This window comes from Sporothrix brasiliensis, assembly GCF_000820605.1.
Source record: "Sporothrix brasiliensis 5110 chromosome Unknown Cont20, whole genome shotgun sequence".
In the NCBI taxonomy this organism is placed as follows: domain Eukaryota; kingdom Fungi; phylum Ascomycota; class Sordariomycetes; order Ophiostomatales; family Ophiostomataceae; genus Sporothrix; species Sporothrix brasiliensis.
The window spans coordinates 1,082,684-1,098,208 of record NW_024467139.1 but is presented as its reverse complement, the minus strand read 5'-3'; the positions used below and the strand labels follow the sequence as shown (position 1 = coordinate 1,098,208).

Here is a 15,525-nt window from a genome sequence, read left to right as displayed (position 1 = left end):
TTTACACCTATTTTCTAGAATTTGCCATGGTCATATTCAATATCCCAGCAACTATAATTTTGTTCATCTCGGGCTTCTTTATTTAACTTATATTCACAAAAATAGTCAAAAGAAGACCTGCATTTTCTATGTCGAAAACAAAGAACAAAAACGAGAACAAACGGGGTAAAACTCTACAAAGCAGACGACGAAAAACGAGAATATAAAATAAAAGAAAATCTGACATCCAACACAAAGAATCGCCATCGCCCTCTCAACCTCCGTCCCCTCTCAGCCTCCGTCCCCTCTCTATCTCTGCCCTGGCAACGGCCTCGGGCCGACAATCTGGCGCCGCCCTGCACCGATCCCCTGGCTGCCGCGGTTCTGGCCGTCTCCGCCGGTGTAGCCGCTCCATTGGTTGACGTCCCAGTGGCCATCGATGCCGTCGACGTTGTTCGCCTGGCGCGGCGCCGCTGCCGTCGCCTTTTGGGCCTCTTCCCACTCGCGCTGGCGCTGGCGCTCCAGTTCCATCTCACGCTCCAGCAGCGACTTGCCCGCTGCAGGGCGACCGCCAGCACCCGAACCCGAGGTGTTGTTATTGCTGTTCGCAGGAGGCGCGTTCCTAAACGGCTGCCTCTGCTTCATGAGCGGCTGCTGCTGCTGCAACGGGTTGTACGCCTGCTGGCGGCGGCGACGGTCCTCGGCATCGTGCTCGGCCACACCTCCGCCGAGCAGCTCGCGCGCATACGTCGGCTGCGGCGGTTGTTGCTGAAGGGGCTGTTGCTGTTGTTGCTGCTGTTGCGGCTGTTGCTGCTGACGGGGCGGCAGGGTAGGCCGCTGGGGTGCAGATGCGTAGGATGACGGGTCGGGCAGCGGGCGGCCGTGACTCTTAGTCAGTTTGTTGGGCCCTTCGCCGGTCCGCTGGGCACGCAGCGGGCTGCTGGCGCCCGAATTGTTTACGTTCTCGTTCGACGGCGGGTTCTTCTCGCCGGTACGGTGGGTCCGGATCTTTTGGAAGAAGCCGGTGGGACCCGACTGCTGTTGCTGTTGCTGCTGCTGAGGCGGCGGCGGTTGCTGGTACTGTTGCTGGTGCTCCCCTGTCCTTTGGTTCTGGAGGCGAGGCGGCAGCTGCGGCTGCGGTTGCTGCTGCTGCTGTTGCTGCTGCTGTTGCTGCTGGTAGTGTGACCGCGGATCGGGCAGTGGCCGAGGCGACTTGGATGGTGGTGGTGCGTGTGGGTTGCTCTGCTGGCGGTAGGATTGCGGTCCAGAGCGAGGCATAATATCGTCGTCGCCGTCGCCGTCGCCGTGGTGCTGCGGTGGACTCAAGTCAGATTCTGGTTGCTGTTGCGGCTCTGCATCGGCAAACCGGTGTCGACTCTGGCTGCGTGGTGTTCGCAGAACTTCCTTGTCGTTCTTCGACCACGACTCTTGGCGAACGGGGGGGCTGACCTGGAGGTTTGGGTTGGCAGCCCGTGGCCGGCTGCGTGAACGAGCCCCGCGCGACTTGGAGCGGGCACGGTCGTCGTCGTATCCGCCTGCGGCCGGCCGGCCGGAGGAGCGTCCCTGGCGCTCCTGCTCGTAGGCTTGCTCGCGCTGGCGTGCCAGCTCCAGCTCCTTTTCGAGTTCGCGTACGCGGTTGCTGTAGGCGTCGGGGGCGGTGTCCTGTGCCTGGTCGGCTTGGTACTGGCTGAGGAACTGGCCGTGCAGGCGCGGGTCGCCGGCGCCGCCAGGCCTGCTGCCGCTCGCGCTCTTGTTGCTGTTGCTGTTGCGCAGACGCTGCTCCCGCTCCTCGGCCAGGCGTGCCTCGGCCTCTTCCTCTTCACGCAGGCGCGCCTCTTCGGTCAGCTTCCACTGGCGCTCCTCCTCTTCCCACTTGCGCTTTTCCTCCTCGGCCTTGCGCTTCTTCTCTTGGCGCTGGCGGCGCGTCTCCTCTTCCCAGCGCAGCTGCTCTTCTTGGCGCGCGCGCTCCTCCTCGGCCTCCTGCTCGGCGCGCTGGCGCTCTTCCTCCTCTTCCTTCAGGCGCGCCTCTTCGGCCTCCTTCTCTCGACGCAGGCGTTCCTTTTCGGCCGCGTTGGGCACAGACGGACCGGCGCTCGTAATCTGGCGGCGGCCGCCAAAGGAGATGCCCAAATTGCCCTGGCTGGCGCCGCCCATGTAGCCGTACTGGGCAATGTTCCAGGCAGGCGCGGTCGATCCCTCGAGTTCCCGCTTGCTCCAGCTGCTCGTATTCGTCGGGCTCTTGCCGGGACTGGTGCTGCGTTCACGGTTCGACGAGTCGTTGGCCTTGGTAGGGCTCCAGCGGCCGGCCACCGAGCCCTCGCCGGTGCGGGTGGGCGCAAGCGGAGTGCGACCCGTGTAGATGGAGGACATGGGGCGGCCGCTCGTGGGTGTCGTGCCGCGCCCGGGCGGGCTGGCGGGTGTCGTTCCCGAGGCGCCGTAGCCTGTGTTCTGCGGGCTCGAGACACTGTTGCGGTTGGCGGCGTTGCCTGAACGAGGGCCGATGGCGGTCGGGAAGGCGGAGGGGTTGACGCGGTTGGCGGCGCGGCTAAAGGCACCGAGACACTGCAGCACCTGGGCGGGATCCTTGGCCTCGTACAGGTCGACGGTCAGGAAGCAGTCGTGCTGTTGTAGATTGAGCGGCGGCGCTTGGCAGGCGCGTAGGAAATGGGAGATGTTCTCCATCTGCACAAAGGGCATGGCGGACTGCTTGAAGCGGATGCCGGGCGGCGGGATGGCCAGGTTGGCGAGGCGGCAGAGGGCGGTGCCGTCTTTGAGCGCATCGAGCAGGTCCCCGGCGGCCAGCTGCTCGCCGAGAACGCCCTCGATCCAAGAACGAGCCTCACGCGCGGCGCCTGGCGTGTATTTGTCGAGGCGCATTTTGCGCAGGTCGCCGTCGAGGGACGTGACAGACGCCATTGTGAGAGGAGGGGGTGTCGGGGGGTGGTCGATAAGTTCGGGCTCGTATGCTGTCGTTTGGTACCACGCGTCGGTGTCGCGGGCAATTGAGAGGCTCAAGAGTGTGCTGTGTTCGTCTTTGCAATTGTCTCGTCTGAAATTGAAATGGAACCGTGGATCTCGCCGTATATCGGTGGACAGCTGGTGCCTAGGGGGCAAGGCGATGAAAGGGGCGCGGTTCTCGTAGCTCGCGTTCGGAACGCCGGTGCGGCGTCGGGGAGTCTTGGGATCGCTCACTCGATTGCGGGGGGGATTGGGTTGGGCGCCGTCTTGGTTGTAGAGTTGAGGTTTTGTTTCGGAGGATTTCAGTGGTGGAGATGTTTAGAAGTGGGATTGGGAGTAGGGGACAGGGAGAGGAAGGAGCGGAGGAGCAGAGGAAAAAGAAAAGAAAGCAGTCATCGCCGGCAGGAGTGTCCCCAGTTGCGCCTTCTCTCGTTTCTTGGTTCTGCGCAAGAGGAAGGCGAGCTTGGACTGCACCGCTAGGAATGGGTCGTCAGGCAAGAGCCTGCAGAGCGAACAGGAAGCAGCGTTGGGTTGCGCGCCGAGGGACCGCCCGCACAGCGCACTCCAGACGCTGTCGCTCTTTCCCCGCTCTGCTGGAAGCCACACCCGAGTGACGTGGTTGGCGGCCACAGTGGGGGTGATGCGAGTACATGCAAAAGCTAGTAAAATGGCGGGAGATCAAGGTACCCGCTAGCGCCGGTTGTCCCAGCCACAACAGGCAAAAGTAAACAAATAATAAAAAAGGGAGAAATAAAACGTAGAAACCATACATCTGGTAAAGATGGTCGCGACATTTTGGTTGCATGTTTGAGACTCTGTGAGATTCTGCCCTCCCTAGTCGAGCCTTATGTTGACGACAACCGTGGAAACCGCCCGTCTGGATGGCATTGTGAGGCCGATCTGTTGTTGAGGTGTGTAAACAAAATAAGAAATGGAGATTTGCGAACAAGTTATAAGTCAAAGACGATTTTGATTGTTTTGTTCTTCTTCACTTTCGCTCTCCTTTGCTTGTTGCTTCTTACATGCACTCTGCAATGAAATGCCTCTGTGTGAGTCCCTATATCTCGGGAGCAACCTTATTCTTCGGTGCAGAAGTCAAATCTTGTGGAAGACAAGATACATCATGTTCCATAGAAAACACTGGTAAATTATGTGCAGCCACTCAGCCAGCATAAGCACTTGGTACGGTGGAATCGAATAGGTGCGAGAGTGTTGAATTTGCAAAGTAGGTGTTTCTTTACAACTGAACGTTACAAGGTAGAAACTCAGCTTGGAAATACACGGTGTTTTTTGTTTGACTTCAATAAAATAAGATCAACAATCGCAAAGAGACAGTGACATAATGCACAGATAGATATTATAATAAACGAGGGACATGACAGAACCTTGTTCGGGTGAAGGAGAATCAATGCAAGAATGAGTAGAGACAAAGTGATGGATTCTGCGTACGAGAAGCATCTTACGGCAAGGTAAAGGAAACAAAGTATGTCACCAACCTCTAGCTCTACCCGTCTTCTTATGAGGCCCCATCGTGACGCACAATATTATACTATTTTATAATAAACAGATCCGTGGTGGGCGAGCTATGAGAAATTGATATAAACTGGTGGGTGAGGCTGCATGAATATGCGCAAATCTCACTCAGGCGAGCGGAGTTAACTTACAGCGCTTTTACAGCATGGTCTAGGCGCCGAATGCCTGGAACGACCACTAGGATGACGACACTTGCAGGTCATTCCGCTGCTGCTATGGACGGCATGTCCCCTGGAGCACGTTCTGTGGCGACTTTTTAGAGGAAATGCCACGTGCGCTAGTCCCACTTAGGCAATACGTTTTGCTGCATCCAAACGCTTTTTTCAACGTCCAGTGATGATTTGTCGTCACGTCAGTCTTTCCCTTCGTTTGGTCTCCTTGATCGTCTCCTTCCTCCACCTCACACAACACACTCTGCCAAATGTCTGGCAAATTCTCTCCGTTCTGGAACACATGGTACCATTGGAAGGCCCTGCGCCTTCCATGGCGGAAGCAATTCATGGCCGGTACGTCGTTTTGTTTTGTGGTCGTTGTTGTCGTCTTTGTCGACTGTGTGCTAACAACTGCAGGCCGCGACCTGGAGGGCAACACGTACTGGGAGTTCAACGACGTGCGGCACAGCCAGTCGGCAGCCATGGCCAACGCGCGCCCGGGCGACGGCATCCGCATGCGGCGCATCGTCAAGTACCCGCGGGGCACGCACCCGGGATCCGTGCAGGTGTCGCCGCAGTGGCACCAGTGGCTGCGGCATGTGCGGGACGACGCGCCGTCGCTGCTTGAGCAGCAGCGGGAGGTGGCGCGCCAGGAGCAGATGAAGGTGCTGGCCGCGCGGGCGGATGCGCGGTGGGCGGGTGCCCAGCGCGTGGATGGGCCGGTCGAGCCGGACGCGCTCGGCGCGGCGGCGGCGGCGGCCACGCAGGAGCTCGGCGCGTCCGCGCCAGCAGCAACCACCACGTTGCCGGCCGCCGACCAGACGGTGGCACCGTCGTCGACCGATGCAAAAGCAGATGCAAAAGCACAAGCCGAACCTGCCCACGCGCATGCCACGCAGAAACAACAGACACAACAGACACTGCGATGGCCGCAGCAGCAAGTAGCGCCGGCAGACGACCCGTGGAAGCGGGAACAGCTGGCGCACGGTGCCCTCGGCGAGTCGTGGCAACCAGCTCCATGGTCACCACCAGCGAAGAAGCGGTGAGAGAGGGTGGTTTGCCGTATGATTGTATCATAATAGTTTGTTGTTCATTATCTATCTCATAAATTCATAGGCTGCGTTTGTTGTGATACCCCCCTCGGAACAGTCCATCGCCCAGCGTTTTCGTTCTCTTCACACCTACAAGTCCCCCGTCACCATTTCGGGTTCGCCGGCGTCCATGCGGGCCAGCTGGACCATGGCCAGCAAGCGGCGACCGGAGCGCTGCAGCAGGTCGCGGCCGTAGGCCTCGACGGCGAGGGCCGATTTTCGTTTTGTCGAGGTGGCCGAGGACGACGTCGTGGCGCTGCGGACCCGGTTCTCGCGCGCCCGCACACCCGTCTCGGCGGCCACTTGTAGAGCAGGAGACCAGAGATCGTCTCTGGTGCAGGCATTGTAGGAATCGGCGGCCTGTGGGAGCGCCAACGACGGCTGCTGCTGCCAGACGATCCGAAACAGACTCTCGAGAGCCAGGGCCATGCGCACATTCGCACTCAGCAACACCGTGTTGGCGGCAAACGGTAGGAAGCAGCGCTCCAGGACACACGGGGAGACGGCAGCCACAGCCGACGCCGCTTGAGAGGCGACGGGGTCGACAATGTGCGGCTTGGGCACCGAGGCGGGGAGGTACGTGAAGAGAATGTGGCGCAGGAGGCCGACAAAGACGTCGTCGGGGGAGGGCGACGGCACGGTGCCGGTCAGCGGGACGACGGACGAGGCTGGCGGGGCAGGCGGCGGCGAGGCGACAAAGGCGGCAAAGACGGAGATCTCGGTCTCGCGCAGGACCTCGGCAAACGAGCGGTAGACAGCGTCGGCGGTGGCAAAGGCAGAGGAGAAATGGACAGACCCGAGGGCCACGAGATAGAAGAGCCGGCGACGCAGCGGCAGCGACTCGAGGAAGCCAGGATGCGAGCCGACGGCATCAGCGCTGGCCTCGAGCGTTTCGGAGGACACGCCGCGTTTGCTCGTCTTCCCGGACGCCGGCTTGGCCTTGTTCCTGTGAAAGGGAGACGGCGAGGGCGAGGGCGAAGGCGAAGGCGCGGCAGACGACTCGGGCGTCGAGGGCGCAGACTCCTCATCGTCGCTGTAGTCGCCAAACTTGTCATTGTCGAGATCGAGAACACGTTTGGGCCGGGTGTAGGTCGAAATCGAGGCGGACGCTGCGCTTGTATTCGCTGTCGCTGTCGCAGTGGCTGCCGCGCCGGTCAGGACGGTCTCCTTGTCAAAGACTTCGCGGGCCAGTGCCGGCTGCGACCCGTCAGCCAATATGGCCGCGGCGATGCGGCGCAGGTGTGACGTGCTGTGTCCGCCGGCCCCCCCGCCGGCCCCGTCTTCGCTCAGATACTGGAACAGAAGTGAGTCGTACAGGACTCCGTCGTCGTCGTCATCGTCGCCGTCGTCGTCGGCCAGGCGCTCGGCCAGGTCGGCCTCGATGACGTCGACCATGAACGTCAGCCAGGGCCGCCACGTGCGCCAGCGAGCGGGTTCGCGGACGCTGCAGCCCAGCGCCCAGGCGGCGACGCGCCAAAAGCTTTCGCCACGCATCCAGATGCCATCGCGCGTCGCCATGCGGCCACTGACGGCGTCTTCGTCGTTGTCTTGGGCGTCATAGTCGTCACGATCGTCATAGTTGTCCTCTTCGGCGTTGTGTGCGTCAGCGTTGTTGTTTTTGTCGCCACCGCCACTGCCACTGCCACGCCCCCTTTGGTCGCCCATGTCCATGTCGTCGTTGCCACGGTCTCGATCGCCGCCGCCGCCAGCGCCACGTCGCCGACTGCCGCTTTTGCTTTTCCTCTTCTTTTTGCCGGTCCCTGCACCCCAGCCGCCATTGCCGCCGCCGTCGTCGTCGCTCCACGACATGGTCTGGCTGTCGACGTACTCGCCCTTGGTCAGCGAGGCACGCAGCTGTCGTCGTGGCCGGCCAGTCCTGCCGCGGCTGTCGCCCGCGGCTCGTGCTCCGGCCCTTGCTCGAGCGGCTGCCCTAGCGGCTGTCGACGTCGGCTGTCCTTGAGCATCCCGATACGCAAAGGCCGTCGCCATCTCTGCGCCCACTGGCCCGGCCACGCGCAAGACATGGCGCAGATACTGCATGGCATGGCCGGCCACGCGCAAGTCCGTGCCGTCCTGTGGGCGGGTTGTGTAGGCTGGATGGACCGCAAGCGAGGCCAGGACGGCCAAGTGGCTCGGTGGGGGGAGCCAGATAGGTGTGGGAGTGGCCTGGGCGGCGGTCGCCTTTGTCATTGTCGTCGTCGTCGTCGTCGATGCTGGCAACAGACTCTGGCCATCAGAGCCCCCAGCGGCCGCGAGGCTCGTCAGGAGCTGGATTGCCTCGCCGTCTCGGCTGTTAGTGGGCGAGCAACGCCGAAAGCATAAGGGATACAAGAGACACAAACATACACATCTTCTCTTCTAGAAACACGCGGATGTGGTCCCGCAGCTGGTACGGAATGTCTCGCACCGGGCGGTAGGGCGAGGACGATTTCGACGCATCATCGGGCGTGCGGTCCTTGTCATTGTTTGGATCGGGCTGTTCCTTTGCCTTTAAGTGCGGGCTGCCTTCTTGTGCTGTGCGAAACGACGCCGTCGAGTCTGTCGGAGAGGCCATGCTGTGGGTTGGGATGCTGGTCTGTTGCTCACGCTGGCGTCCAACTAGGAGCTGAATGAAGGCGAATGCAGCCGTGGATGCCCGTGACAGCAGACGCGGGGCCGATACTTCGCGTAGCTCTAGACGCGTTCCAATGGGGCGTGGTCAGGTGACTCTAATTAGTGTGGCAGCCACTGGAAGACAAGGCGTTAGCGCTTTACATGCAGCGTCGGCCCCTGTAAGTGGAATGCCATGGCAAGAATTGCATCTTCGCAGCAAGAATCCCATCTCCGTCTCCCTGCCTACCAACTTTGGGAGGCGCGCCTTCTCGTTTCCGCGTTCCTTCCGATCCGGTACTTTGTCCTCGTTACCGACGTCCCTTCCTCTCTTCTTCCTGCTTTGTCGTTCTGCGCCTTCCTCGCTTCCACTTGTTCCTTCCCCATTTCCGTCAGCCCTATCAAAGCGGCACGAACCTGCCTTGTAGCAGGCAGACTATTGGTAGACAGCATCGACGGTTTCGATGGAAAGTGCAACATCCACCTGCCGTGATGTACGGCCACAATTTCGTCGACGCCATTGTGTCACGGCAGCCAAAATCAAACGGACACTCACTACTCTACTGATTTCGCCGTACATCGTTCCTTTTATTTGGTGGACTACGCCCTGACTTGCGCCCTCCTTGGCGCCAATTACACGACAGATGCCAAGATCTGCAGTGACGATGACCAGAGTACAAAGTGAAACATAGGCCGGGCCCAGGCTGGGGGACTTGTGAGGCGGCGACAAGAGTGATGCGACTATCAAGCTTCAGTCAATCTACAGACCATCTACGACGCCCTCTGTACAGAAGCTTTCTCAAGATGGCTGCATCCGGGCCACGCCCTAACAATGCTTGTGTACATTTCTGGAACTGTATTTCGTAATTACGTGGCAACGTGCCAAGATAGGGGGGAGCCAAGCCGTCGTACATACATCTTGTGAGTCGGATGAAAGAGAGAAACGGAATCAAGACGAGCGAATTTGCGTGCGGGATGAACATCGTCGCCCAGTGAAGGTCTGGGTCATCGTCCCTTTGTCCTACCGAGCAGAGACGATCTATGCTTGGCATGTGGCCTTGGCGGAAAAGAAAAAAATAAATGGAGGTAAGGACGACCGTGACGCAGGAGAAAAGAGCCTCGTGAGGAAGGACAACAGGCGACGAGGAAACCAGTCGCAGCCCACTGGCTGCGTGAGACAGGCGTCGTACTCGGTCACTGCGGCAGCTCGTGCTTCGGCTTCCGCGGCGTTTCCTTTATTATCAATGGTCTTCCCTTGGATTCTTCCCCGCGACGGAAGGGGGGGCGAGATGCCCGAGTCAGAAGCATGGTGCGTCCGCGTGAAGAAAGTGTTGGCCCACAGCGCGTGGGGAGACAATAGTAAAGCGAGAGCCAACATGAGAGGACAGTCAACCGGATTTGAAATTTGTATTACGGAGGTAATGCTGGGTTGACGATGGTGGTGAATAATAGGAGAGAACGGGTGGGAGTAAGGGTGAGAGAGACAAAAAAAAAAAGAAGAAATGTGACCCCCATGGATTTTGGCCCAAATTGTCCGAGTGTTGTCCCGCGCTTCTTTTCCTTTCAGTCTCATCGCCCCGCCATGGCGGTTTTGTATTTCTGCAGTTTGCTCAGGGCCGGCGCATTAGCCGCGGTGTTGCATTTATATGCCAAATGTGTTGACTTGTTCGAATGCGTCGTCTGCGACGGTGAATCCGAAACGGAGCAAACGACATAACGGTGAGCGGTGGGTGAATGGGGATAATAAAGGTGCAAGCGCAAAATCGCCTACGCGCGTCATGTCGGACTGTTCTTGAACTGCCGCTCGTTGCCTTGTGTCTCTTTTGATCATCGGCCCTTTCGTATCTTGTTGTCCGTTTTCTCGCCCGCCAAGAGTAAGTACCCCTTTGACTTTATGAAAAGAGTAAGAAGGCGCCGCACATCCGTATCACAGACATGTCGGAAAGGGAAGAGAGTAGCGTAAGACGAAAAGGCCTCTCAAATACGAGCGAAGTGCCAGACCCTGTCGCGACAAGAGACTCGCGGCCATGCCTTGCTCGGGCAATGTTGTATTGTGTAATGTGTAATACGAATGTGAAATGTGAAATGGGCAAACTGCCAATGTGTATCAGTCTCTCTTCTTGTTCACCGCAATCCTCCACGGCGATAATAATGATCATGAACTCGTTAATCGGGAAAAATATGTCACGCAAACGCAACCGTAGGGCCAACAGTCTGGAGTGGCAGAAGAGCAATGCAGTTGATGCCAACAGAATAGAAAAGCAATGAAAAGCAAATGAGAGCAAAGGCAAAGCAAACGCAAGGTCAAAGCAATACAACAAAGCCGAAACAACAAAAACGCGCCTCTGGGGGACAATGGTGTCCGGTCCTCCCGACCCTTTTCTTCCCTAAATCCCAAACTTCCCAAAGAAAACACTTTTTTCTTGCAATACTCCTATTCTTTTCTTTTTTATTTCTTTTGACCTTTCGTACTTTCGCGTTGGTCGGTGTTTGTGTTATCATTGAACAGCTTACTCAAAGACAACCTCGTGCCAGTCGTGCTTGCTCTCGTCGAGATGCTCGCCCCAGTGAACAGGACCCAACTTGAGGATCCGAACGCCCGTCGATGTCGAGTTGCTGCCCGAGCTGCTCAGGCTCGAGCTGCGGCGCTGCTTAGCATCGACCACGGCAGCCGCAGACTCCGTGGGTGCAGCGACTGTGGCAGCAACCGGGGCAGCATCCGTCTCGGGGGCCGACGCCTTGCGCTGCGGGTACGAGCTGGACGTGGCAGGGGCAAGCGAGAGGAAGAACGACGGCTGGCGGTCGCCAGCGGGCGCAACGGTCTTGGCCTGGCCGGCCAGGGCCGCGATATCTTCGGGCGACGAAGACATTGAGTGTGTGAGTTTGTGGTGGTGTTGTGTTGTTCTAAGAGGAACAAGACGGACAGTGGTGAGGAGTTCGAAGTTCAAAGCTGAAAGATGAAAATTGGAAGTTGAGTGGACAATGTTGTTTGGCTGTAAAGAAGAAAGAAGCAAAGACAAAGAGGAATATATAAGAGGGCGGCGGCGGACAAAAGGGGACAGACAGCAGTTATAAACAAAACGTGTGCGAACAGGCCGTCAGAAGATCATTTGTATCCTCAGCCCCGGTTATAGCGTCAGCCTAGTTTGGCAGTGCTCTGGGGTCGTGAAAAGGGCCTTGGTCTGGGAAAGAAAAGAAGGCAAGTGATGTGCAAAAGAAAAAAGGAAAATAATATCCTGCACAAGAACGGAGTGACGAGAGACAAAGACGGTCGGCCACTGATGAGCACTCAATAACTAGTGCTTCCGCAATTCAGCCCTTTATTCTTAGACACCTCTCGCCCTCTTCGCATTTTATCTCCTTTCGTCGTTCTCTCTCTGTCTTTCGTCGTTATTTTCCACCGTAGTGACGGGGAGGACCTTCTGTCTCACTTCACTTGACAGCGAACGGGAGACGGAGAGAGAATGACGAGCAAAGTGATGGATGGGTTGCTGACAGACCCCCGAACCCCTAGCCGTCAGGTCTAACGGCGCCAAAACGGGCCAAACTAGGTCAGACAGCATCCAGTAACCGAACAAACAAAATGGCTGGTCAGAGGACGATGGAGCTCCGTTCCTTTTTGCTGTGCTTTCAAAACGGACGGCCAAAGCTACTGAGTTTGCCGGCCTCGTCTTTGTTGTGTGGAACGTGGTACATTCCACCGCACTCTGTTTCTCGCCTTCGTAACCCTGTAAAAGACTGTTGAGAGGACACTTTGCAACCACTAAAAATGATGTACCTCAACCGACGTCCGCTTTCACATGCAGGTGGGTTGCCGAGACAGATTGCAATGGCGACGTTAACAGGCCATGTGTACGGAGCCACAATCCTCTCGTCCATCACTTGACGTTCCGTTCGTATTTGTACACCACCAAGGCAGCTGTCCGTTTGCAAAATTGAAACGGGGCTGGCCTAATAAGTTTGAGGCAGACAAGACACGACAGCCCTGGACAGGAGGTATACGATGGATAGCCACACCCGTATCACACAGCTCAGGGCTAGGGAAGAGAGCTCCAGCGGCCGAACAAAATCACACGTGCGGCTGCCATTGGCAGGAGCCACTTGACCACCCACCGAAAGTGACAAAACGAAACCTGACGGCGCCAGCAACATTACACAGACTGATGTGCTTATACAGCAGTTTTGTAAAATTAGAACAGAAAAATGACAACCGACACAGAAGAAGCCATCCAGGCAACAGGTTGAATGCCATCGTTAGCCGCGTTCACCGCTCGCTGGTTGGTGACCCCCGCGAGGGCGGTAGATGGAGTGAGGGAGAGAGACAATTAAGCAAATACAACGAAGTGAATCAAAGTGAACGTGAAAAAAATGAAAATAAAAATAAAACGATAAAATGAAGACTCCGCAGGCAAGCAAATAGGCTGTGCATAAGCAAGGGCAGAACGAGAGGGGCAAAGAACGCGAATGTTTGGAACTTCCTTACCTCAATGAGCGAGTCCAGTCTCCTTGTGCAGGTATCTTACCTTGTTATCTGCGAACCTCAGTTCTTACACGCCGCAAACATGGGTATGCATGTTGTATCTCGTGTCCCTGATGCGCTTCGCAAAACTTGTTGTTTTCGTAAATTGCCAATATGTCGTCCTTGTGGAGAAGGGGCACACAGCACAAGTGCAAAGGCTTGGTTTAGTCCATCTGCCTGCGATTTCCAACACCTCGGTTCTATCCATCTCATCAACAAGATGCTTGATTGGGCATCTCGGTACAAGAAGAAGATTTCCCGGGAGCAATGGAAAGTGAAGGTACAGGTCTCGAAGCTCCTGCGCGTGCATTGTAGCTGTGAGTTGGCGGTTTGGGACAGAAAACTACCCAACCTGCCAGCAATACCAATCTGCACAGGTTTCCAGCAGCCACCTTTTGCGGGGTATTACCAGGGGAGCCAGGTGTCCTGGGCGTCGTCTGGACCTGGAGGAAGGACGAGCTACGGCCAAAACGAGCCTGAGGTACCTTAGGACCACCGCATGATCTTTGCTGTCATGGGGGGCACCTTCTCGGATGGGGACAACAGGGGTGTCGTCTGGGGTGTCTGGGCCTAAGGCGATGGTTTTGATTTTCTTGTTCGGCCATCTTGCTCTATATTTATTGTTTCCTTTCGGATCCGTCTTTCTTCGACTCATTCGTTTTCGTTGTCGGCGTAGTACTGACGCCTGAAACATCCTGAAGAGGCGTTAACAAGAGAAGTTCCGAGGCTAGCCGGTAAACTAGAACATAGATGGTAGGAATAAGCACCGTGAAATCCAGGGCTGTCATTAACAGTGCGGAAGAAAAAACACCGGCCTATGATGAGAGTTTGTCGAGTCCACCGAAAAGAAAAGAGGACTGGCAAAAGTCGCCGACATTGTGTACTCAAGATACGAAACCCGGGGGGTAAGAACGTTAGGAAACGCTGAAGGCCAAATAGGAGGTCGTAATCTCAATTTTCTTGTCAGTTGACCGAAACCGAACCTCCGGGTTTTTGGATTCAGTCCTCTGTCTCGCGGCGTTTAGTGCGAGTGTTCGGTAGGTCTTCAGCGGGCGGACTGTCTTATTTTGCATGCAGCAGGTAAGAGAATAGGACAAAAAAACCGACACGAGTCTACATTACTATAATAGGTTAGATCGTTTTTAAGCAACGCTTTACCTAATCGGGACAGACGCTAGTCTGAATTAAGACACCGCTTTCGGGCCTAGGTTTTCAGGCATCAATTTTCTGTTAATTCGTGAAATTCAAACAAATTCAAAATAGCCTCATCTGGCCAGGGCCGCCCGCCACGTCCACTCCCAGCCTTAATAACGCGTTGTTAACCCATTCGCCTGTATGACTGCTGCTACCTTAGTTGGTATAGTATCTATCTCCCGTTGAATAAACCCATTAAGGTTTACGGTTGTTTAAAGTCTATAGATCTCTCGTAGTAAGTTATCTTTCGTTGTAGGAAAAGGATTTGTTTTTGATAGACTGTTTTTTATGTTTCGTTAGACCTTTTTAATAGGGTTAAGGTTTGGTGAATACGGTGGTTATAATAAGTTATTTTATTATCCTTCTTGAAATTATATTTAATAACTCTTTAAACTATAATAAACACCTTACCGTTCTTATAAACTAATTAAATATAGTCTTAAATATATACTTCGTTAGTTTTACGTATAACGTAGTATTTATTTCGACGGTTTATTATAAAAGAACTCTCGTTACTTTAAATAATATAATAGTAATAGGTTAAAGGTTAAAAAGTATATATAATACATTAATATAATCTTTTAATAATTTAAACCGTATTAATAAATAAACGACGAGTAATTATACGACGTTTATAATTAACCTCTTTTATATAACGGGTTATCGTACGGATATAAAATTAAAAAAGAACGGTATTTTTAATTTATTTAAACGTTATTCGTTTAAATATATAACCTTTATTAATAAATTAAATAACGACGACGAGGTAAATATTATCGAAACGTACCGGACGACCCGGTAGTTTTATTATACGTTCTTTTTAACTTTAAACCACCTTAACTACGGTTAACTTCGACGTAGTAACGATATAGTATTTAAAGAACTTTTTTCGAATCTTTTCGTAAAAAACGTTCTATTAATAGTACGATAGAATTCGTGACCACGACGACGTCAACAGTCTACCATTTAACTTCTAAAATTCTGTTGGATCGGACGGTTGTTCGAGAGGAGGGGAGGAAGGAGGGTCGGTAAAAGGAAGAGCAGGCCGTCTAGCAGATGGCCTGTATCGAAACGACGACTGCATAGTGTTTGGCTGGCTGGTATGGTCGTATAACGGTAGGAATGTAATGGTGGCCCTGATGCCTTTTGTTTTGAATCTCCACGACTTACACGCGTTGGCCACTTACACGCGAATGTGGCGGATGTGGCTAAAATTTCGGTCACGTTTTGGCACACGTGACCGGCAAAATGTAAGCACTAGTCCCGATTAGGTAAAGCGTTGCTTAAAAACGATCTAACCTATTATAGTAATGTAGACTCGTGTCGGTTTTTTTGTCCTATTCTCTTACCGAGTCCTCTGGCGCATTCGTTTCTGAAAGATCACACCAGGTGTCAGCTCACACATACTTTTCTTTCTCGTTCACTTTGAATCATAGCCAACTAAGTGCAGTCCGTCCTGCAAATGGGCGCACTTTTGTAGCTTCAGCAACAATCAGACGAGCTGGCGTTT

General features: G+C 55.1%; 4 protein-coding genes across 4 annotated transcripts; 1 reads left to right on the top strand and 3 right to left on the bottom strand.

Moving 5' to 3' along the window:
• Positions 1-288: 288 nt before the first annotated feature.
• Positions 289-2,895, bottom strand: SPBR_06632 (calponin; the record flags this gene model as incomplete). Its single annotated transcript, XM_040764888.1, has 1 exon — positions 289-2,895. The coding sequence occupies one exon, from the start codon at positions 2,893-2,895 to the stop codon at positions 289-291; it is 2,607 nt and encodes an 868-aa protein (XP_040616287.1).
• A 1,996-nt stretch (positions 2,896-4,891) lies between these two features.
• Positions 4,892-5,668, top strand: SPBR_07771 (uncharacterized protein; the record flags this gene model as incomplete). Its single annotated transcript, XM_040766025.1, has 2 exons — positions 4,892-4,976; positions 5,040-5,668. 2 exons carry the CDS (start codon positions 4,892-4,894, stop codon positions 5,666-5,668), a joined length of 714 nt encoding a protein of 237 aa, XP_040616286.1.
• A 135-nt stretch (positions 5,669-5,803) lies between these two features.
• SPBR_06673 (uncharacterized protein) lies at positions 5,804-8,267 on the bottom strand (the record flags this gene model as incomplete). Its single annotated transcript, XM_040764929.1, has 2 exons — positions 5,804-8,003; positions 8,056-8,267. The coding sequence occupies 2 exons, from the start codon at positions 8,265-8,267 to the stop codon at positions 5,804-5,806; spliced, it is 2,412 nt and encodes an 803-aa protein (XP_040616285.1).
• A 2,545-nt stretch (positions 8,268-10,812) lies between these two features.
• Positions 10,813-11,172, bottom strand: SPBR_08000 (uncharacterized protein; the record flags this gene model as incomplete). The annotated part of the gene is made up of 1 exon (XM_040766251.1): positions 10,813-11,172. The coding sequence occupies one exon, from the start codon at positions 11,170-11,172 to the stop codon at positions 10,813-10,815; it is 360 nt and encodes a 119-aa protein (XP_040616284.1).
• Between the last annotated feature and the right edge of the window lie 4,353 nt (positions 11,173-15,525).